We start from the raw sequence: 23,599 nt of genomic DNA, 5'->3' as shown, positions 1-23,599 counted from the left end.
TCTGCTGTTCCTTCACCTGGGGCTCTAGCTTCGTCGATTTTTAACAAAGCGACAATAAAGGCTTAATAATTTTAAATGACTGTAGGGGCGCCTGGGTCAGTTGAGTGTCCGACTTCGGCTCAGGTCATGATGTGGCGGGCTGTGGGTTCGAGCTCCGTACTGCACTGTTTGCTGTCAGCACAGAGCCAGGAGCCTGCTTTGGATCCTTTGTCCCCCCCCCCCCCCCCCCGTCTCTCCTCCTTCCCTTCATGCACTCTCTCTCAAAAATAAAAACATTTAAAAAATAATAATAATAAAACGACTGTACATATTTTTTTCCCCTCTCCCTTCTGGACATGGGCTTATCCAATTAAAACAATCCTAAAAGTTTGGCAGGGACAGACATCTACTGCTATTGGATGTGAGGGAGAAAACCTGTCTTATTAACACTGGGTGAAAACGAAATTTCCCCAAATAAACCACCCACCGGCATTTGCTTCTGCTGACAGTAGTCATCTCGCTGATGGTGTTATACCAGGGAAGGCAAATTTCTATTTTTCAACTTCTTTTAAAAGCCAAGGAGGGGGGCGCCTGGGTGGCTCAGTCGGTTAAGCGTCCGACTTCGGCTCAGGTCATGATCTCACGGTTTGTGGGTTCAAGTCCTGCTTTGGGCTCTGTGCTGACAGCCAGCTCAGAGTCTGGACCCTGTTTCAGATTCGGTATCTCCCTCTCTCTCTGACCCTCGCCTGCTCATGCTGTCTCTCTCTCTCAGAATAAATATTAAAAAGATATTTTAAAAATATTAAAAAAAAAAAGCCAAGGAGGGAATTATAGTGAAATTAAAGTGAAATTCACCCATTTGGGAGAGCAGAAGAGATCTGTTCTTGGCCTCATTCTTGACACAGATTTTCTTCCTGTCACACCCCGCATGTTGCACTCAGACTTGAGAGCTGGGTAAAGGGCACCTTATGAAGTTCTGTTTGGAACTCCATGGATGATTATAAATGACAAAGGATAAAGAGCCTTGTTCCAGTGACCCCTCGACTGTAAGGAACAGTATTCTTGCTCGTGATAACCCTGCAGGACACAGGTGGGTGTAGCCTGGCTGCTTTAACAATTCTGGAATCTGCTCTCAGGGTATCAGGTGAAGTTTGCGTTTGGCCAGCTCTCCGGTGCAAAAGTGCATTCTTCTGAGGAGCCAAGGAAGCAGGCCTTACATTCAGCTGGCGCATCTTGTCGTCGGCGTCGCTCTCTGAGAAGTGCTCCACGTTGGTCAGCTGCAGGTCCATCTCTGTGAGCCACACTAGAATGCTCTCCCTGGTCCCCTCGAATTCTTCCCTTTGGTTGGTGAAATGCTGTGAAAAGGGGAAGTAAATCTTGTGTTTGTGTTGATGGCAGAAGAGAGTTCAGGGAGACAGCAAGGTGACTTTTGGCCAAGAGGAAAGGGTACCGCAGGAGACCCACAGGGCATCAGGGGGCTGGGGGAGGGGGGGAGGGGGCAGGTCTGGAGCCCGGGCTCTGGTCCTGGCTGTGTGATTACAAACAAGTGCCCCAACTTCTCAGTCTTCATGTCTCCTTAGACAAGTTAGGATGTGGGACTGTGCACTAGGATGATTAAGGTCCTTTCAGCGATTCTGTAATTCTCTGAGTCAGTGATTTTCCCAACCTGCCCTTTGAGGAACTCCCTCAAAGTCTAGGCTAGGCACCTTGCCTGTTTTTACTTGTTAGCCTTGTGTTGAAGCTTTTGCTTAACAGAAAGATTTAGTAGCTTCAAGATGGAAAAGGTATAGATCTCAGGGTTGAGCCTGGCCTAGTGCCCCATCTGCTCTCACTGAGGCAATCCTGAAATGTGTGTTCCCTCAGAGAAAGAAGACCCAGACTTATCGCCTCCAATTAAGGATGCCTCTTGGGTTACCACCTTACAGATGGGCAGCTGATTCTTAAACACAGCATTTGGTGCCAAATGACCGGTCACAGTCCCATCAGTAGGGGATAAGGAAATTAATGCATGGGGGTTGTCTGAAGAGCTAGCCCACTTCTTCTTGAGGGTTTAAAAATAACAAAAAAACCAGATTCTCATCTTCAAATGATTTCAAGAATGTTCTGCCCTGAGAACAGAAGCAGGGGTTAAAATTACTTCCTGCAGCCACAGACCACACCGGTCAGGTCAGTTTGCAACTAGACTCATGAACGGTAACATTCCAGATCTTCCGCGTTACAGAAATCTCAGGTGAACGTCTACTAGATTGAAAAATCCAACCCAACCTTTGAAGTTAGGTCAGTGTGCTCTGAAATTCAGAGGCTAATCACCATCGCCGAGCTCCACAATGCAGAGCGGGCTCTGTCTGCCTCTCTCACAGAACAAGAACCAATGGCACGCACGAAAACGGGCAGATGGGTAAGGTGGGCCTCTTTCCAGAGAAGAGGCACCTTTGCCACACCCGATAATGGCAGCGGCCCAGGCTCTGGGCAGTCTGAGAGCCAAAGCGCAGACCTTCCGGGTTTGCAGAATTTGAAAGACGTTACGCTTGTTACCACAAATCACATAACCAGGCCCTGCCTTCGGAGCCTATCCTCAGGCAAATAACCTCTTTTAAAACACGGATGCTGGCGGCTTTGCCTTAAAGCAAAGGGAAGGCTGACTGGAAGCCTGTTCAGAGTTTAGGCCCGAAATGAAATCTACCCATCGGTTGGCTCTAAGCCCAATACCGCATATGCGTCTCCCGGGAAGGCTACAAGTAAGGCGGGTGACGGAGACAAGGTTACTCTGAGTCTCCGCAGGACGGCCGTGACCCGCTTCTGGAGGTTGTCCCAGCGCTGGTTGCCCTCGTGCACCATCTGCTTCAGCTTGCTGGCCGAGTCCGTGCGGTTCTCCCGGGCCAGCCGCCGGTACTGCTTGTTGATGAGCTCCAGCTGTGTGAGCCGCTCGTGGATCTGCCGCTGGAACGCCTGCGACACGCGGAGGGTGGCGTCAGTGCCGAGGCACGGGGAGGGGGGGGCGCGTCACACCCGCTCCCCGGCCCGGCCAGCCTGCCTCCGGGGGTTGGCCCCCCAGGGCTGACTTGGCGGCAGAGAGCCTACATCGCCTGCCCCGAGGCTCACTAGAGAGCGGCCTCTCAAGTTCACCGCACGCATCTTGTCCGGCAAGGCTGTCTTGACAGCCGCCGGCGGGCTGCGGACTGGGCCGCCCTGGCCGGAGGTGGGGGAAGCCAGCTGCTTAAGGAAGTCCCCTGGGCTGCTGCAGGGCCCGCCCAGACGCTGGGTTCTCGGGAGCCGTGGGCTGGAGGGGGCCTTACCTCGAACCTCTTCAGCTCTTCTTTGGCATTTGTGTACAACACCTCGGAGGAATTTGGGTAGGCTGCTATCCTCTCGGCTGACTTGAGCCAATCCTCAAAGCGGGAGTAATCATCTAGAAATTTCTGCCACAGGCGCCACGTCTCTTCGATTCTGATAGGAAGAAAGCAGCTCAGTATATAACCCATCCATTTCAACTGTGAGCTTTCATTTTTTTTTTTCTTTCTTTCCCTTGATGGGTCCCCTTCCCAACACCCCTTGCTGGCACTCTTTAGGGGTGAGACCCTGATATCCTTCTTCTAAGAAATAACCAGGAATAGCCCCTTCTTGGTCAGGATACCTTCCTTCTGGGACTGCCCTTCAGAGCTCCTGAAGTTTACAGGCGTTAACAGGCAGGAGACAGAGCTTCCCTCCACCACTTTGAAGCTAGGGACACAGGGGCGCAGTGGCCAGCCACGGTTACACCTCAAGACCTGGGATTGCTGGGAAAAGCCATTGCCCTGATTACATTTTTCTTGAATCATTCATTTCATGAGCACTGGTTGCACCTACTGAGCCTTTTCTGCTAACAGCCGTGGAAGTGAAGTGCACAGAACACAGCTATTACTGAGATCAGAGGGATGCAGTGAGTTTGGTGGACCACATTTAAAACACCGAGGGGCAGCTCATTTCTTACTTCATTCGCCGTTCCATCGACATGGCACAGATGTTCCTCCAGCGTCTGTCCAGGCTTCTGGTGGTCTGCTGGATGGAGTCACACTCGGTCTCATTGGCACAGGCATCGGAGTCATGCAGGAGGACGTCGCAGATGTTAAACACTGATTCCACCCCTGCACTGTGTTGTTCGATATCTCGCTGCAGGTCCTATGGTGGTAATGGAGGAAGAACGCCTTGAGGTGGTGGCGCTGGGACGATTGGCCTCAGAGGATCTCCACTCCCCCCAGACCCCCTCCCACCCAGGGGGCACAGGCCTGGTGCATGTCCACCTTGGGATCAGTAACAATGACTGCGTTCCCCTCGTCTCTGCACAGCCCTTGTTCTGTAGCACCTGGCACAAGGCTTCGACCTTGGCAACAACTGGGATTTATTTGCTGAACTGCCTAGAGGGGGCAGGAGAGCAGGGGTACCCTCTTCTGTGAACCCACTGCCCCACACACTCTGGGGTGGCATGGGGTCCACCCAATACCACCTGACCACAAGGGCCTCCCATTTACACATGGCTCCTGGGAGGTCTTCCTTGGGAATCTCTTCAGCAGGACCTAAAACTTCAGCAACAGAAACTCTTAACTTTTTACGGGTCATAGAATTCTCGATTCTACTGAGACCTTTGTGCCATTTTCACACCTTCCCCCTACTCGCACCGCCTCATGCATTCAGCGGCATGCTGTCCATGGCCTCTCCATGAGCCCATCCCAGGGCTCCATCGGCCCAAAGGAAGAGTCTGGGAGTGGAGACCCCACCTCCCCAACGGATGGGGTCCCCCTGAGGGGGCAGGGTCTCTCTGGAGTATCCTGCTATGATGGTAACAGTGCTACAGTTCCCAGATTCCGGAAAAGAACATTCATGAAGAGACAGTGCATGGTTATGGGGAAAAATGAAAACTCTGTTTTAAGAATAAATACAGCTTTGGGGCGCCAGCGTGGCTCAGTCCGTTAAGCATCTGACTCTTGGTTTCGGCTCAGGTCATGGTCTCATGGTTTCATGAATTTGAGCCCCGTATCGGGCTCTGTGCTGATGGCGTGGAGCCTGCTTCGGATTCTCTACCTGCCCTCCCACCCCCACTCTCTGCCCTTCCCCTGCTCATGCTGTCTCTGTCTCTCTCAAAAATAAAGTAAAAAAACCCCACAACTCTTAAAAAAAAAAGAACAAGAATAAACATGGCATTTTCAGGTATCATCCAGAGAATACTGCAAACCATGAAAAGGCCAGAGGGGGGAGAAAGGGGGAGCCTACTTATTTTGCATTCTGGATGAATTAGGCTTCTCTGGATATGTAACTTCTGTGGGTAAGTGAAAACAGACCACACTACTAATCTAAGTCTCCAAATGACATTATGAAGAAATAGCAAAGACAAAGCTAAGTAAGCCACTGTTAGCTTCAATTCCCTGGGTTAAACAGGAGAGATTATTTTATAAACTGCCTGCCACTATCCACAGAAAGGCAACATACAGTTCATTCTGGGTCACCTCAATATTTAATAATCTTGGAAATGACTATTAGATAAGACTAATATTTTCTTACTTTTCTTCTGATAAATGTACAATTTTGATAATTCTCTGTCCAGGTGGATGTGAAAGAATAAAATGTTAATGCTCAAACCACATTTTTTATCTTATTTAAAAAAAATTTTTTTTAAATGTTTTATTTATTTCTGAGAGAGAGACAGACAGCATGAGCAGGGGAGGGTCAGGGAGAGAGGGAGGTACAGAATCTGAAACAGGCTCCAGGCTCTGAGCTAGCTGTCAGCACAGAGCCTGATCTGGGGCTCGAACCCATTAACTGTGAGATCATGACCTGAGCCGAAATCGGACGCGTAATCGACTGAGCCACCCAGGCGCCACTCAAACCACATTTTAAATCAAGCAGTTTAAAAAAATTTTTTTTTTAATTTGAGAGAGAGGGAGAAAGAGAGCACAAACAGGGGAGAGGGGAAGATGGAGAGAGAATCTTAAGCAGGCTCCATGCTTAGCATGGAGCCCGAAGTGGGGCTTGATCCGACACCCTGGGATCATGACCTGAACTGAAACCAAGAGTAGGTCGCGCAACAGGCTAAGCCACCCAGGCGTCCCTAAATCAGTCATTAACAGGATCCCAACCGATTAAAAATGAGCACAATGAGTTATATTAAGAAAATGTGTTATCTAGGGGCACTTGGCTGGCTCAGTTGGAGGAGCATGTGACTCTTGGTATCGGGTCGTGAGTTTGAGTCCCACGTTGGGTGTAGAGATTACTAAATAAATAAATAAATAAGCTTAAAAAAAAAAAGAAAAAGAAAGAAGAGGGTGCTTGGGTAGCTCGGTCGGTTAAGCATCCAACTCTTGATTTTGGCTCAGTCATGATTCCACGGTTTTTGAGATCAAGTCCTGTGTTGGGCTCTGCACTAACAGTGTGGAGCCTGTTTGGGATCCTCATTCTCTCCCTCTCTCAGAATAAATAAATACATGAATAAAATGTTGAAAAAGGGAGAAGAAGAAAATGCATTTTCTAGTTTGTCACCCTATGTGTCCTATGAAGACACATGTACAGGGAGTTTTTTTTTTTTTTTTTTTTAAAGCTCTGCAGTCCAGGACAAATGGTGGAAGTCTTCCTAGGGTCCATGCAAGTACCAGCTTTAAAAATTACTAGGTTCAAATAGAATTCAAACTTTAAGAATTCTAACAGGCTCACAGAATTGTCAGGGGCTTCCTAAAATTTATTGGCACTGACAAATGTCTCTTTAGACTTTATTAAAAGCATAAGGAATCCTAACATTGGTCCTATATGAGTAATAATGACAATTTTAATTGAAAAATGGTACCTGCCCCTGACCTCAGCTGGTAGGGGTGGATAGGATCTGGTTGAAAATTACTGAAAAGGTCTAGTCTACGGATAAATGTGAATTCTGCATATCTTAATAGGCTGTTTGTAGTTTCTCTATCTTATTTCTTCAGCTTATATTGAATAAAATGGCTAGAGGAAACTGATTAATACATAGGGTGAATGGGAGCAAGAAATGAGCTCTATGATAGTTTCTAGAAGACCATCAACATTTTGGTTAAAAAAAAAATGGAAATTTTCAAAATTTCCAAAACAAATGTTTAAAACACTACAGCATGATCTACAGATTTTAACATGCACTAGTTACTTTGTAAAATATAAAGTAGTGAACCATATTTAAAAAGTGCAAACCACTTAAGCGCTAAATGAGGGACATCTTACGAACTGAACTGATCCCACCGCTAATTCCCATTGAGGCACGAGCACGCACAGTTATTAGATCTCAAAAACTGTGTAAGCACAATTTTGAAGAACAGGAGTTAAGAAACAACATAAAACAATGTGAAAGGCTTTTGCCAATGGTCCTGGAAACCGTTCGCTTTGTGTTTCTGTTCCTGAGCAGCTGACCAACAGCACTGAAGCTGGGAAGGAGTGTGTGTACTGTGTACTGGCTGGGGGGGGGGGGGGGGGGGGGGGGGGGGGAGGGGCTGGGGGGAACAAGAGGTCAGGGAGAACATCACCAGGAAAGGTGGAGAAGCCAAAAGGAACTAAAAAAATAAGATAAAAGGAGAAGAAAAGAGAGTCGGGCTTGGGGGAGGGAAGGGGGCAGAAAATCACATGGGGTGGGACCCCCACGGTGGCTCCAGATTGACTCTGGGGGAGGGGCTTGGGTTGGCAAGCCAGTGGCACAGAGTGGTCTGGTTCATGCTTCACAGAGGTTGGTCTGCTGGGAAGGGGGCTACTGGTAATTACAGTGTGTGGGGGGGTTCCTAACGGCACTGTCTCCCCATGTTACCATCTCGCACCCCACAGTGAACCAGGAAGCCAAAGAAAACAGAAGTGCCCAAGGTTTAATGAAGTGGTTCAAGGATTGAAAGTGTCACAAAAGTTGCCACCACTTCCTTTGAAGATGATCTATGCCACAGAAATAACAATACAACCCTTCTTGCCTGAGGAGTTCTACAGAAGAGAAACAAAAAGCACTCTGATAAGGTCTGCCCTCTTACCCCGGGTGCTCCCAAGAACAGGGTAATGAGGATCTGGGAAGCATGGCTCCTAATCACTTTTGCAGAAGGCACTACGAGATGATTCCAAACCTTTAGGTCTTATTTCTGGAAACAATCATGTAACTTATATTTAACTAGTGATAGAAATTCAAGTAAGGTTTTTTAATGGTCCATATATAATTCTTTTGTGTGACACATTTCTGTTTTTAGTGGTTTTTGATGGAGACTTTAAGGTCTGGTTTTGGTATAATTTTTTAAAATACTATTTTTTTTTAATGTTTATTTTTTGGGGGGGGAAGGGCAGAGAGAGAGGGAAACACAGAATCTGAGGCAGGCTTCAGGCTCTTAGCTGTCAGCACAGAGCCCAACGCGGGGCTCAAACCCACAAACCGGGAGATCATGACCTGAGCCAAAGTCGGACGCTTCACCGACGGAGCTACCCAGGTGCCCCTAATTTTTCTTTTTAAACAAAAATAGTAAAAGTTTGCTCAGGACAAACAGAGAATGGTAAGCAGAATATTGGCTGCCCAAAGATGACCATGTCCTTGTCCCCAGAACATGTGAATATGTTGGGCTACATGCCACAGGAGAATTAAGGTTGCTAATCAGCTGACTTTAACACCCTGGATTATCCAGGTGAGCCTAGTGTGATTAGGGTCCTTAAAAGTGGCAGAGGGAGGGGCGCCTGGGTGGCTCAGTCAGTTAAGCGTCCGACTTCGGCTCAGGTCATGATCTCCCGGTTCGTGGGTTCGAGCCCCATGTCAGGCTCTGTGCTGACAGGTAGCCTGGAACCTGCTTCAGATTCTGTGTCTCCCTCTCTCTCTGACCCTCGCGTGCTCACACTGTCTCTCTCTCTCCCTCTCAGAATTTAAAAAAAAAAAAAAAAAAAAAAAAAAAAAGCAGAAGGCAGTAGAAGAGTCAGAGGGAGGAGGGACCATGAAAGAAAAGCACAGCCAGATGCCCTGTTGCTGGCTTTGCAGATGGAGGAAGTGGCCAGGAGCCAAGCAGTGTGGGCGGTCTCCAGAAGCTGGATAGGGTAAAGAGATGGATTCTCCCCTGTGGCTGCCAGAAAGAAATGCAGGCCATCTGACAACTTCATCTTAACCCGGGGCCAGACTTCTGACCTCCAGAACTGTAAGTTAATAAGTTTGGATTTAAGTGGCTAAATTTGTGGTAATTTGTTAAAGCAATCATAGAAAACTACAACATCTAACTTCTTTACAGTAATGGTAGTCCTAAACACCAACTCTTTAATTGGCTTTGGATTACTACGAGATAAGAATTCCATGATGGTGATTCTGTAAAGAGGGAAGCTTCAAATCAACCACAGTGAAATTATGGGCCATTTCAATACAGGACCAAACAGGGCCAGGAGGATGGCAGCTGCTTCAAATTTTGTATCCTTTGGGGGGGATACACTCCTTGTAATTTAATGATGTTTTGGCACACTCAGGTTTATAAAACGTTAACACACATTATTGGCTCTTGCCAAATTTAGCCATTCATTCTTTAAGAGGAAGAATACACCCAGCTTCTACACTGTTTACCTGAAAAAAAACTCACCACTCAGGATGAATTGCTATTTGCAAGACCTGTCAGTAAAGAGACCATTCAGGGAATTTACCTTAGTGGATCAAACTTTCAAACAAAGCTGATAATGTCCAGTAGCTGTGACTCCACTGAGAAGGGCATTAAAATAAAATCTCTGCAATGTCCATTAACATGGTACTTCTATCAGTGTTCATTTCTCCACAAAGCAAAGACAGAATTGAGATGGTCTCCATGAAAAAGACATACTTACATTTCTGAGGCTAAGTATTTTTACTTAGTAGCATTGCTAAATCACACTGATTTGGAAGCCACGATAATAGGCATTGTTTAAACAGTAACAGTAATAGACTGAATAAAGATCTAAGTCAAGAGTAATATCAAATACTTGGCTCTGTTTTATGGTAGCATGAGATGTCACTTATTCCCATTAAAAGGACTGACTTGAACTCAAGGGAATTTGTCATCAATTTATCATCACCTTCTGCCCTCGAATCTGTGAGAAGTTTTAGCCCCCAATTCTTTCTCTAAGAGTAGCTGTTTTTTGTTTTTGTTTTTAATTTTTCAAAAATGTTTTATTTATTTCTGAGAGAGAGAGAGAGAGAGACAGCGTGAGCAGGGGAGGGTCAGAGAGAGAGGGAGTTACAGAATTTGAAACAGGCTCCAGGCTCTGAGCTGGCTGTCAGCACAGAGCAGGGCACGGGGCTTGAACCCACAAACCATGAGACCATGACCTGAGCCGAAGCTGGATGCTTAACCAACTGAGCCACCCAGGCGCCCTTAAGAGCAGCTGTTAACTGTGGGTGAATTTTCCTGGTGAGCTGACAGACAGCAGACAACAAGGCTTTGGAGATAATGTGAAGAAAATAGATACGAATCTGAGAACTTGAGGACAACCATATTGCTTATATGGTCAAAACAGAATCTGCTCATGGATCTGACAAAAACCCATGAAGGTGATGGAAATCCTTACTGAAAGGATAATATAAACTTAATTTTTTTTAAGTAGGCTCCATGCCCAGCATGGAGCCCAGTGTAGGGCTAAAACCCACAACACTTGAGATCAAGAACTGAGTCAGAGTCACTCAACTGACTGAGCCACCCAGGTGTCCCAATATAAACTTAATTACATGTTTTTTTTTTAGGGTTTATTTATTTTGAGAGAGTGCAAGTGGATGCTAGAGAGGGACAGAGAGAGAGGGACAGAGAGAGAGGGAGAGAGAGAACCCTAAGCAGCTCCTCACTGTCCGCACAGAGCCCGACGTGGGGCTCAATCTCATGAATCTCTAGATCATGACCTGAGCCTAAATGAAGAATCCGGTGCTTGGGGCACCTGGGTGGCTCAGCTGGTTAAATGTCTGACTTTAGCTCAGGTCATGATCTTGCGGTTCATGGGTCTGAGCTCCACGTCGGGCTCTGTGCTGACAGCTCGGAGCCTACAGCCGGCTTCGGGGTGGGGGTGTGTGTGTGTGTGTGTCACAGCTCGGAGCCTACAGCCGGCTTCGGGGTGGGGGGGGGGTGGGGTGTGTGTGTGTGCGCGTGTGTGTGTGTGTGTGTGTGTGTGTGTGTCAGTCAGTCACAGCTCGGAGCCTACAGCCGGCTTCGGAGTGAGTGAGTGAGTGAGTGAGTGTGTGTGTGTGTCTCTCTCTCTCTCTGCTCCGCCACCTCTCATGGTCTCTCCCTCTCTCTCTCTATCAAAAATAAACATTAAAAAAAAAAAAAGAGTTGGATGTTTAACTGACTAAGCCACCCAGGAACCCCTAAACTTAGTTTTAAAAATAAAGTCAAACTCCAGGCACTGCATACGAGAATAAACATGACTATGAGCCCATGGAAGTGAGGAACAGTCGGTGACATCAGTGAGCACCCACCAGGTTAGTGTGATGATAACAGGGGAAGGACTTGGTGGTTCACACTGTGGAGTTGCCAGGGTTGGCGCAAAGGGTACGTAACTGATGAGAGAAATGTGCAGAGTACCCGAGGGGCTTCCTAAGCATGTTGTTTTATTATACAACCCCCCCTTTTTTTTGGACACTGTATCAGCTCTATTGTCCCACGAAAACTTTTCCTGGTTAAAAAATTGATTTTTCTTTCAATTCATTGCCTTCCAAAACGGTATTACCAAAAACAAAACCAAGAGCCAAGCTTAAAAAAATACACAAGCAAAAACCCTTATTTACCACTAAGACTAAGACCTCTATGTCACAAAGAGGGATGTGAATGCGGTGGAAGATGGGCACTCAAGAGAGGTCATCTCACACATACAAGGGCATGGACAGGGGGTTGCTTTTCTCTGGAAAAACACACCAATATGATGAAATGTGAACATGCTAAAGGGCACAGCCAACAGAGGGAAGGTCTGAGTTAGTCGACAGCATAGACACCTACACTCTTACAAAAGTTTGGTTCCCCACCTGCTGCTCGGCGAGCCTCTTCTGGATCTCTTGATCATTGCAGACGTCATAAACAACAGGCTTAGAGAGCTCTGACTCAATCCGAGCCAGCCAGGTGCGAAGGTTGCTCATGTTTTTGTCTAACTGCTGAATAAAAGCAAAGGTCTCCTTCAGCTTCTTCACCCTAAACACAGTTGCAGGAAAACAAGAGGTAAAAAACAAAAGCCCGATGTTTAGTGGTGACAACAATGTGCGAACAAGTGTGTCGCAGGATAAAAAGCAGCTTATGTTGGTTATTGACTTTATTGCAGGAACAGCTCTCACGTCATGGGTAGGAGTTTTCACAGAATATGTGACACTTTACAAATTGCTGGTCTGGTTGATTCTCAAATGGACCAGGAGTGAATCCACCCATGCAAATATAAAGTCCTGTCATTCCCAGAGTGGGATCTCCTAAGACCCAGAACATCTATCTAGGGCTGCAGAGGAAAGAGGAGATGCCATCTCGTTCTCTCTAGGTAAAAATAACCACACTTGATTTCCGTCCAGGTTCTGTCTTGGGTAAGCCTGAGATTGCGACGGTCAGGGACATTCCCCGATGGTTTAAAGGTGTTACGTGCCTGGCTCACTTGGTGATAGCCGGCCCATGATGACGCGCAGGGAACCCTCCTCTTGAGCAAGTGTAAAACATACGCTAAAGCCCACCCCATTCAATCTAAGGGGTTGAGGGTGCCGTACACACATACCCAGCCCATCATGGGGCAGCTGTATCAGCCAAAAAGGGAGGAGGGAGTGTGGTGGGAGGCTGGGGCCAAGATAATCTGCAAGCACAGTTCTAAATCCATCCACCTCCTACTCCGTGTGGAGCAGATTGGAACCAACACACAGCGTCAGGATACTTGGTGAGCTCACTGGCGCGTCAACGTACTGTCAAGGCGAAATGACACAGCTGCTGAGGGAAAATCATCTTTACGTGGATCCTGAAAATAAAACGCTTCCATCAACTGCTTTCCTGGAAGTCCTCGAGTGAGTGAGGGCTCGATCTGGTGATCTGTGGGATTCTTAGCGAACCTCAGAGACTTGAAGTAACAGCTAGAAGGCCAAGTTCCCACTTATCGATACTCAAGTTACAAGGTGCTTTCAGAACTCCATGCTACAGCACTGGAAAGAAAAACTGAGGCACCAGCTCCAGCTCACCAGAAACGCACCGCATTCCAGGCCACCATCATTTCTTCCTGGGGAGCCTGTGACCAGGTCCCTGGCGTCCTCCTTCCCCTCCTCCTCCTGCCCACCTGTGGGTCTGTGGCCAAAGTGTACATTTGGGATGGCAAGTCGGATCCATTCATGCTCAAATGCTCCCGCAGTCCTCACCTTACCCTGACCTATCAGCTTAATCCCCTGACCTTTTCAAGCATTCAGCGGCCTCTCTGCCGCCATCCCTGCACTCTACAAAGTGGCTCCCCCTTCCCTTCTCCTGGAGCTCCCATTGCTGCGCACCGGAGACCCTGGGCACTCCGGCAGTACCGGGACCTCCTGCCCTGTGTTGTGTCCGCGTCTCTTAATCGCTAAGAGCCCACACTGGCCAGGCTGCACGGGGCTCCCTACTTCTGCAAGCAAAGTACCTCCCACACTGCCTGGTGGGCGCTGTTGACAAACATTTGTCGCATGAATACATGTGTATGAGCACTTCCACCACAAGCCATTATTTAAGTAGACCACAGAATTGTGTGCTTTAACTTTTATTTTTCACACCCTACCATCAACCAAATCAACCCTGGGGACTGACTTCTAGCTCCAGCTCTCGTGCCGGCTAGTTTTATGATTTAGGGAAAATCCTTTTATTTTTAGCCTCTCTAGTAGGCTTCTGAGTCCCTCGAGGTTCGGGGAGGTGATAATATGTGGGTGAAGTTAAGGCCAGAGTTCTGGAAGTGAGCAGACCTGGGTCTAAGTCCCATGGCACCATTTATGGACTGCGCCTGCCTGCAAGGAGCCCAACTTTCCCGATTCCCGGTTTCCTTGTCATCTGCAAAATTATCCACCACATAGGTGTTTCTGAGATCAAAACAAAAGGGCGTGTGTAAAGTTTGGCACAGAGCAAGAACTCAATATAATACTAGCTCTTCTTATAGCCAATGGGATTACAAGACGCTACCGTAACACCACCTTTACATAACACTGGACCTCACAAAATCCTTTCATAAATATTTATTCTCAACAGTGCCAGGAGGCAGGCCAGCTTAGGAGGAGGCCATGGAGCCTGGCAGTAAAGAGCACAGACTTTGTGGTGAGGGCCTGGGTTTGAATCCTAGCTCTGTTTAAGCTCATCTGAAAAACTGTCAACAGTAGTTAGTTCCTTCCTTCACTGGGTGGCTGAGAGGGCTGAATGAGATATAAATACATGAAATGCATTTGGCACAGTGCCTAACAGAGATAAATGCCCAGAAACCACCATTGAGATGATTTTCATGGTGGTTAAATTTTTCCAACTTATAATCTTACTGCAAATATCACAAGGAGTTCCTTTCAAAGCCTCAAGATGATGTATTAAGAAGGAAGTAACAGATGAGATGGGGCGCCTGGGGGGCTCAGTCGGTTTAGCATCCGACTTCAGCTCAGGTCATGATCTCACGGTTCGCGGGTTCGAGCCCCGCGTCGGGCTCTGTGCTGACTGCCAGCTCAGAGCCTGGAGCCTGTTTCAGAGTCTGTGACTCCCTCTCTCTCTGACCCTCCCCTGCTCACGCTGTCTCTCTCTCTCTCTCTCTCTCCTAGAAATAAATAAAACATTAAAAAAAAATTAAAAACAAAAAACAAAACAGAAACCCAGTGACCTTGAAGCCTTTTGGCCCCAGGGTGAGGGGTCCAATAAGTGGGGTGGGGAGTGGGAGTGGTAGGAGGCAGGCAGGGGAATAATTTACTTGGCTTCACCAGGACTGATACTCCAGGCCAGTGACGTCCAAAATGGAGTGCTCAAGACAATCCAATGGAGTACAGGAAACAAAATATTAGACTTTCTACTGTTCTCCCATTTTTTTGAAGCGTCTACACTGGGTATACTTTATAATTCACAAACTTTATGACCACGTGGAACCACTACAGACCACGCTGACATGTACCTGTGCCAGGCCTGTCGCACGCTGTACCTGAGCGGCTCATTTAGTCCTGCCGGTGATGCCAGGAGATCAGTACTATTAGCGTCCCCGTTGGACAGATGAAGTAACTGTGGCACAGGGATTGAAGAACTTGCCCCCCCTCACGTGATCATTAAATGGCAGAGGTAGGACTCCAACCTGGGCACTCTGGTCCGGAGCTGCTATTCTTAGGCTCTTTCCTTGTGGCACCTCATGCAAACCTGCATACACCACTGTACACACATTAGCACATGAGATAACGTTAGGCACGGGATGCCTTTTGTTGCTGTTGGGAACATGATCAGAAGTCCAGAGTCAGGGCTCTAGGATACGCTGTGGGGGCAGAAGCCTGTCCACCGAGTGCTATACTTCGGGTGCCTGCAGTTGCCCCTCCATAATTTCCTTTCAGTAAGCATTTAACCATGTGCTTTGTCTTGGATCCTGCACAGATCCCAAGGAGTCAAGAGATAACTGAAACACAGGTCTTATTCCCAAAGAGCTGATTATCTAATTTAGATTGAATTTTGACATTGTAATACAATATAGGAGGCGCTTAATAAATATCTTTTGAATGAGTCAATGAGATTCACTTATACCTTCGAATCTGTCTTTTTCATAAAACACATGGCTATGTTATATGTTAAAGGAAAGAGGTAAAGGTCAGGGCATCTTCAAGCCATCTTGGCACAATACAATTTGCTGTCACATTCCAAGCCCTACATGCACCTCTTTGTATCTTAACTGCAGATCCTTGAGCATGGAGAGAACAGTACTGAAATGTAAATTATCCCATGTAGATGAATTTGATGTTAAAAGCCACCATAACACATTGTAAGCCTTAGGTCTGATACATAGAGTGATACTAGCTGGACTTGGTTTGGTTCCATACAGGGCAAGCGAAATACTGACAAGCAGGCAGGCACACAAATCACACATACACTCAGGGCAAATTAAAGAGAAAGGGAAGGGAGCAGGAAAAGGAAAGAAGAACGTTGCCAAGAAGCTATTAAAGATTCACCTAATGAGGATTTAATCTACCTCTACGTCCCAACATCGGCCTGAAGGTGTAGTATCTAAAACTGCATGATGATGTAAATAAATGGATTGTTTTTTCAGATAATCATGTCACAACTTACTGTAGGAGCCCTCACATGTACTGTTGAATTTGTATCATATTCTATAGAGATAGTGTAATCTAATTATCACCTTTCGCAGGTCAGGAAGCAGGTGTCATTTGCTAACCCAGGCAAGCAACCTCCATGTTAGGCCTCGTTAATACCACTCTTGGAAAAATCTGTATCTCGAGTTCATTTTGGGAAACAAGGAGACCCATTCAGAATCCAGACTGCTGGCACAGGGAAGCAACCACAATATTGCATTACATCAACCACCAAGGCAGTTTGTTTACGAAGTTCATGATCTCTGCACTTGCCCATGTTTTACCCAGGTGCGCTCAACAACACTGTTCTCACGTATATACATCCTATTTCTCCAGAAACAGTAAGTGTGATTTCCTGAGTTGAATTCTAATTCTGAGGATTGGAAAAAACATTTTTAGGTGCAAGGGGGAGGTTTTTCACCTGTATAGATTCTTTTTACATGAAACCAAACAAAATAATTTTTACTAAGAGTAGTTACAAATTACAAGATGTTTTGCAGGGTAGAAATGCAGAAATAATCAAGGTGAATGAAGCTTTACTTTAATAGTGACAGATCAGAATATAGTACTTATGAACTCTGTCTTCCTCTAAAACAAACAAAACCAAATCCGGTTAGTGTCATTCAATGTATTAGACCTAAGGCTTACAACATGTGATAGAGGTTTTTAATATCAGATTCATCTATAGAGAATAATTTACACATCAGTCCTATTCTCTACATGCTACAGGGTCTACACTTAAAATACAAAGACCTTAGATCATCATCATTGAAAAAAAATCCCATGCCACTGTGGGCAGCGGAACTTAAAAAATACTGAGGAAAACCGAGATGGTGGAAGTACCTGAATTTGTGCAGAAGCAAAAAGCTACTCGAGCCCGGGGGCAGCTGTCAGTTGCTAAAAACACTGTACTGATTCTGTACAATTGCATCTTTTTACATAACTAAACAGCTTTATAGTAAGAGAATCAATTACTCCAAGATCGTGAAGCCCTGATTTGAGACACTGGAGCTAATCATCTCTTGAAGCATTTATGTCGCCGGAGGACTTCCATTTTCCACACAGCATAATCACCCCTCTCCCCTGCTTGTCAAAGGCTGAGCGCAGAAGCCACACACACGCGAGCTGACACTGGGAGAGAACCCATCCCCCGATGGCTGAGCACACACAGTCCGCAGCCACCATCTCGTCCTCACTCCTATTGTAACCAAAATGAGGGAGCAAGAAAGGGGAGACGCACAGACACAGCAGCCACCGGACTGATGGCTGAAATGGCACTTACTGTTGATGAGAGAAAACCATTCCTTCTGTTTAGGGGAAGCTCCGCGTCCCCGGCTGCACCTCCACCTCCCGGGCCGAGGCGGCCCCTCCCCCGGCCACCCGCCGCAGCTCCATCCCCGAGCTCAGCATCCGGGGCGGCCGCCCTCCCGCACGCTCCGGCCACAAAGCAGCGCCCCCCGGCAGGGAGCCGACCTGCCTCTCCGCTCACTGCAGTTTTAATCTCCGTTCTCTCCTTTCCAATAAACAAATATCTCCAGCTCCTTCCTCTCTCTCACACACACAGTCTTTGTTCTGACGCTACAGGATTGCAACGCTGGGGGAAGAAAGTCACAGTGTTATCTTGGCTATGGGTTATTTATGAAGTGCTGTAAACGGAGGGGAGAGAAACACTCAGGTCTGGGGCACGGAAGAGAGGATTTCCCTCCTCCTCAAATTAAATTTTGGTTTCAGGTTTGAAAAAATTGGTGCAACTGGAAGTCCCTGAGTCCAACTGGAATACCTTCCTAGGGTCCTCCTGAGGGAGAAATTTCCAGGGAATGGGGGTGGAGGGCGGGTTTCTGCCTTGCCTTTTTAGCGGGTGCATCTTGGTTTAGGAAAAGGTGGAGAGTTCATGGACTCTATTCCTCTGCTTTTTGCAAAAAAAAAAATTCTATGTTATAGTACAAATGGAGTTCAAGACTTTGCAGAGGAAGAGATTTTGCAAACCTTATGAGTTTACCATAAGGACTCTGAAAATTGCTCCATAGCCCTAACCTTGGTTTCTCTAGGGTATCCAAGTAGCTGTTTCCCAGAGCACCCTTGGTTTGTGTCTAGCCCCTTTCAGATTAACTCTCAGCCGTATCTGAAGCCTCAACAATATCATTTCTCATGGGTCCCTTAAAGCCCAACATAGGTAATTATTACATCCCCACCTTGAAACACAGCAAGCACATTCTAGACCCATGAAATTAAGAGTGTGGATTTGGAAACCATTCTCCCCAAATGCAACATCTAACCTGTGCCTACAGGCTTAGCTTCCCCTTGGACCTGCTAAATATGACCCCCCAAAGTCTAGTACATTGGACCCGCTGGTGCTGCCCGATGTGTCTGCTCCCTGATCCCCTGGTGGTTGCTGTCTTCTTCTGAGCTGGCAGTCAGCACAGGGCCCGACGCGGGGCTCGAACTCATGAACCGCGAGATCATGACCTAAGCAAAAGTCTGATGCTTAACCGACTAAGCCACCCAGGCGCCCCGGTGGTTGCCGTCTTCTTGAGGAAACTCCCAACCCTCAGGGCCCAGGAGCAGCAGCCCCAGGCTCCAGAGGTGGAAAGATCAGGCTGGTGGGGAGGCTGACCTCACATCTGGCTTCCTCTGCACTAAACTCTCTACATCCTTCCAGTCATATGGGATCAGGCCAGAGCAAGGCAACTCTGACTAGCTGCATTGTTTGGTCTTCCAAAATAACCTTGAGAAACTACAGATAAAAGGAGAGCAATGAAAAACTTTATCAACTTAAAAAGGCGCGCATCTCCCTGCCCCTTCTGCAAGGGATGGAAAAACCATCCCAACACACAGTCGCCATGGTAATAACTGCTGGGTTTAAGTGATAAAATTTTAATTGCTACTATAATGAACAGGTGGGTTTTTCACATTGGTAGGTGAAATGTGAAGATTATGGTTAGTTAAAAAGTTTCTTTTCATGGACTTGACCCTTCTGATAGTGAAAGATCTATCTAGTCTAACCAGGGAGGGATCATATGGGAGCACGCCTGAGCCAGTCCGCCCTTCAAACGCTGGCTAAAGGGTGTTAAGTCAGCTAATGGTATCGCTATGAAGAGAAATTAAAGAGGAAGGTAAAAACATTGAGGACATTTTTTTCTTAAGGGGGGGTGAGAAAAAGCCCCCCATGTTATTTTTCCATAATGAACATTCAGAAAAAAACAGATAAGCAAAAAGAAAACTGAAATCGCTGATGATGCCAACACTGATAGATAACCAATGTAAACATTCTGGGGTGTCTTTCCATTCGGTTGTCCCGTCTGTTCTAGGCACGGACAGCGTTGACCAGCTCATTCCCACATGATAGCTAGAAAGAGTCTTCACGAAGAGCCTCCCTTCCTCTGGGCTACTTGTCCCCAGGTCTCAAAGAGTCTCCACAACCAGCCAGGGTGACTCACCAGAGACAGAATGACCAGTGGCCACAGGGCTCCTGCTTCATAGGACCAAGCTAGAGGTTTGTTCAATGACATGGGGAGAGGGTTCTGGGGAACAAGAGTAGATGGATGTTTAAGGAGTTCAACTATTTCTGAGATCCAGGTAAACACAGATGAGAAGTATCAGACTCAGTCTTCCTCTGGCATCAGTCCCACTGAGGACAGGACAGGTCGGTGGGGAGGTGGGGTTGGGGGGCGGGCAGGACCCTCTTTTCAGAGCTTTGGTTGGTGCTGCCTGAAGCAAGCCAACTTTGTATCTTTTGTCCATCGCCCAACATCCTGTGCCTAAAGTGCTCCCACTAACAGGTAGCCCTGCTGCTCCCAAAACAGGATGACACACATTGGTAGTTCTGAAAAGGTCTCGTAATTTAGTGGTCTCTCCTGCATTGATGTTTTGCTGGGGTTCAAAGAAATTCTCTAAGAAAACATGAGGAAGGAGGAGCCAATAGCTACAACATTTAAAAAATATTTTTAAAAGAGTTTAAGTAATCTCTCTTCACCCAGTGTGGGGCTCAAACTTACAACCCCAAGATCAAGAGTTGCGTGGTCTACTGACCCAGCCAGCCCGGTGCTCCTAATAATTGTAATTTAAAAAAAGGTAACTCTTCATTTACTCTGTCAAATAAGCACAGTAGTATAAAATTAATGCTTCTTGTCATCAAGTCATATGGAGTCCTAGAATAATCACGCCATAGACCAAAAAATACACGGTGCTTCAAATGGCCTTTCTGTTGATGAAACGAATGGCATGTCTTGTAAGAATTTAGATGTCCTTAATGTAAGCAGCTGCCCAAGGGCCCATGATGATTGCCAAGAGCTCCTGCAGCGATTCTGATGGAGACCTACTTCTGGGAATTTTGAGGTCTACACCCAGGGCCAATATAACCTTATGTGAGGTTAGGCTCCCCCCCACCCACCCTCCTTTGACTGGCTGGTTATATTTTAGGAGATGTATCCTTCAAGTTCTCTGCGTTAATGATTTTACAGAAGCTGAAGAACAGCTCCTAAGTAGAGAAAGAACAGTGGTTTGGATCTAAGGCTGTTTCCCCCGCTTCCATTACCATGTACCCACAATGCACTGCACCACAGGCAAATTGCTATTTGTCCAGAGGGACCCATAGCTGTCCTGCTGCACTCCCATCCAGGATCATGTGCCGAGTTTATCAACAAAGACACGGAGGCTCATAGAGGTCACAGGACTTGTTCACAGTCGGTGGCAGGTCCAGGGTCTCGGGCTCCTGATGCAGCACCGCGTCACTTCACCCTGCTGCTTGCTCCAACTCTATGTTCCCCAGACCAGCACCACCAGCAGTACCCAGGTACGTGGCAGAAATGCACATTCCTGGCCCCACCCGGAATGGGGCCTACAGAATCCAAAGCTCTGTGGGTGGGGTCCGGCAACCCATGTTTTCATGAACCCTCTCGGGATCCTGATGCATGTTTAAGTGTGAGAACCACTGCGCTGGAGTAGACCGTAAATTTCACACTGCGTTCCACATGTTACAAAAATTCTAACAAACTACCTTTAAGAGCCAGCTCTCAAAGGAGCCAAGTGCTCTTTCGCTGCATGGTGTAGCACGAGAGGCAGACCTTGGCTTCATCCCCACCCTGTGCAGCATCGCCTCTGCCCTTGGGTCAGTTACTGACCCTCTCTGACCTGCAGCGTCCCTCTCGGTAAAATGGAGAATACTGACCTTCCAGGATTATGCAAAAACGAAATGATTTAGAAGCGCCTGAGTGGCTCAGTTGGTTCAGCGTTCGACTTTCGCTCAGGTCATGATCTCGCGGTTTGTAGGTTCGAGCTCAGCATCAGGCTCTGTGCTGACAGCTCAGAGCCTGAAGCCTGCTTCAGATTCTGTGTCTCCCTCCTTCTGCCCCTCCCCCACTTGTGCTGGCTCTCTCTCAAAAATAAATGTTAAAAATTTTGAGAAAAGAATGAAATGATTTATACAAGGAACCTGGCACTTACAAAACAACACTGACTTCTCCTATCCATTCCGTAATGAAGCCTACTACTTGAAATGGTTATAAATTTAATGCTTTTAGGTAACCGTGTCGTAATGTTTTAATGAGTCTTTTGAAATTTACCTCTGTTTTGCTGAGAACATACCCAAAACAAGAGCTCTTAAAATTTTTTTTTTCATCGAATTAAACCTGATTTACTGTGGACATAGACTTTTATTTATTTTTTTAAGATTTTATTTTGTTTTGGAGAGGGGGAGGGGAGGAGAGAGAGAGAGAGAGAAAGAAGAGAGAGAGAAAAGCAGAGAGACAGGGACAGAATCTCAAGCAGGAGCCTGAAGCGGGCTCGATCTCATGACCTCTAGATCATGACCTGAGCCGAAATCAAGAGTTGGACAGTTACCTGACTGAGCCACCCAGGTGCCCCCTGAGGTCACAGACTTTTAAACACCATTCTAAACTTTGAAATTAAATGCTTGTAGTTAAAACCTTGAAATCACATGGCTGGGTACCTAGGTAGGGTCTCCCTCCAAATCTTACGTAGGAGATGTTGCTCCTACTATAGGGAGGGAAGCAGCAGATACGATGGGTAGGACAAAAAAAGTTGAATGGTGTCCAGACTTCTGTGGGCAAATGAGGCCGTTTGTGCATCCTGCAGGGCTAAAGGTTGTGCTTGGCACTGTTCAAATCTAACGTCTGCAGCCTGTGTCCCCGACCCCTTTCCCCGGCATGACACCTGTGTGTGGTCCCCAGCGTGGAATCAGTGTCCGAGGTCAGACATGGAGCTAATTTCACGGGAGGCTAATTTATGGCAGGTCTCGGCTTGTGGCCTCAACCCACAAACTCACCTGCAGGGTAAACCCAGCTCGGAGCTTCTTAGGCTCTCAGCCATCTGTCTCACTTGGCCTTTGCTTTAAGAGAAGAGAAATGGCTCCCTCCCAAGTCCTCCAGGTTTGAAGGGATTAGGCTCTCATTATGTTCTATTCACTACAAACCAGAAGTGTCCAGGGAGACCACACCACCAGGAGCTGAAATCCTGGTGCCTCCCATGCTGGCTATGGAATTATGGTCAAGTCCCTTACCTTCAATTTCTCAGTTTCCTTATCTGTAAAATGGGATAATGGTATCTGTCCTTCAGAATTATCATGAAGATTAAGTGAAATCATATGTAAAAAGCACATGGTCAAGAATATAGCTGGCAGGGCACCTGGTGGCTCAGTTTGTTGCGCATCTGACTCTCGATTTTTGGCTCAGGTCATGATCTTGTGGTTCATGAGTTCAAGCCTCATGTGGGCTCTGTGTGGACAGGGTAGAGCATGGGATTCTCTCTCTGCCCCTCTCTCTGCCCCTCCCCTCTCAACTAATTAAGCATTAAAAAAGAAAAAAAGAATGGACTGTCAATCTAGTCTTCAGGAAGCATGATCTAGACCTTGCTCTTGAAGGATCCATAAACAGGTCGGATATCATACCCTCGATTAGCGCCAGGTGCTCAAGAAAACTTAGGATATATAGACGATGTCAACAAAGACATACTAGACACAATTTACCCAACAGAAATGATCCCATTCTTAAGCATTGGAATTTTCATGTCAACAAATAACAGAAACTTTTTTTTTTTTTTTAAAGAGAGACAGCATGAGCCAGGGAGGAACAGAGGGAGAGGCAGAGGGAGAAGGAGAGAGAATCTTTTTTTTTTTTTTTAATATTTTTATTTATTTCTAGGAGAGAGAGAGAGAGAGAGACAGCGTGAGCACGGGAGGGTCAGAGAGAGAGGGAGTCGCAGACTCTGAAATAGGCTCCAGGCTCCGAGCTGGCAGTCAGCACAGAGCCCGACGCAGGGCTAGAACCCACAAACTGCGAGATCATGACCTAAGCGAAAGTCGGACGCTTAACCGACTAAGCCACCCAGGCACCCCGGAGAGAGAGAGAATCTTAAGCAGGCTCCATGCCCAGCTCCTCA

General features: G+C 46.9%; 1 protein-coding gene across 5 annotated transcripts in view; it reads right to left on the bottom strand.

Annotated features, from left to right (window-relative positions):
• The window catches only part of SYNE2 (spectrin repeat containing nuclear envelope protein 2), a 337,350-nt gene that overhangs the window by 14,291 nt on the left and 299,460 nt on the right, over positions 1-23,599 (bottom strand). For 2 of the 5 annotated variants that reach the window (XM_039242123.1, XM_039242124.1), the window contains 5 exons: positions 11,939-12,101; positions 3,950-4,137; positions 3,276-3,426; positions 2,689-2,928; positions 1,197-1,334 (listed from right to left, as the gene is read on the bottom strand). In XM_039242123.1, the coding sequence (XP_039098054.1) occupies positions 1,197-1,334; positions 2,689-2,928; positions 3,276-3,426; positions 3,950-4,137; positions 11,939-12,101 (880 nt within the window). Of the gene's footprint in view, positions 1-1,196; positions 1,335-2,688; positions 2,929-3,275; positions 3,427-3,949; positions 4,138-11,938; positions 12,102-17,486; positions 17,771-23,599 lie in introns of those variants that run through there. The other 3 variants (XM_039242127.1, XM_039242125.1, XM_039242122.1) reach the window with 3 other exon arrangements.

This window comes from Hyaena hyaena, unplaced genomic scaffold (genome assembly GCF_003009895.1).
Source record: "Hyaena hyaena isolate Hyena2069 unplaced genomic scaffold, ASM300989v1 scaffold_208, whole genome shotgun sequence".
NCBI classification, from domain to species: domain Eukaryota; kingdom Metazoa; phylum Chordata; class Mammalia; order Carnivora; family Hyaenidae; genus Hyaena; species Hyaena hyaena.
The sequence above is the reverse complement of the archived record's forward strand: the minus strand, read 5'-3'. Positions and strand labels throughout refer to the sequence as shown.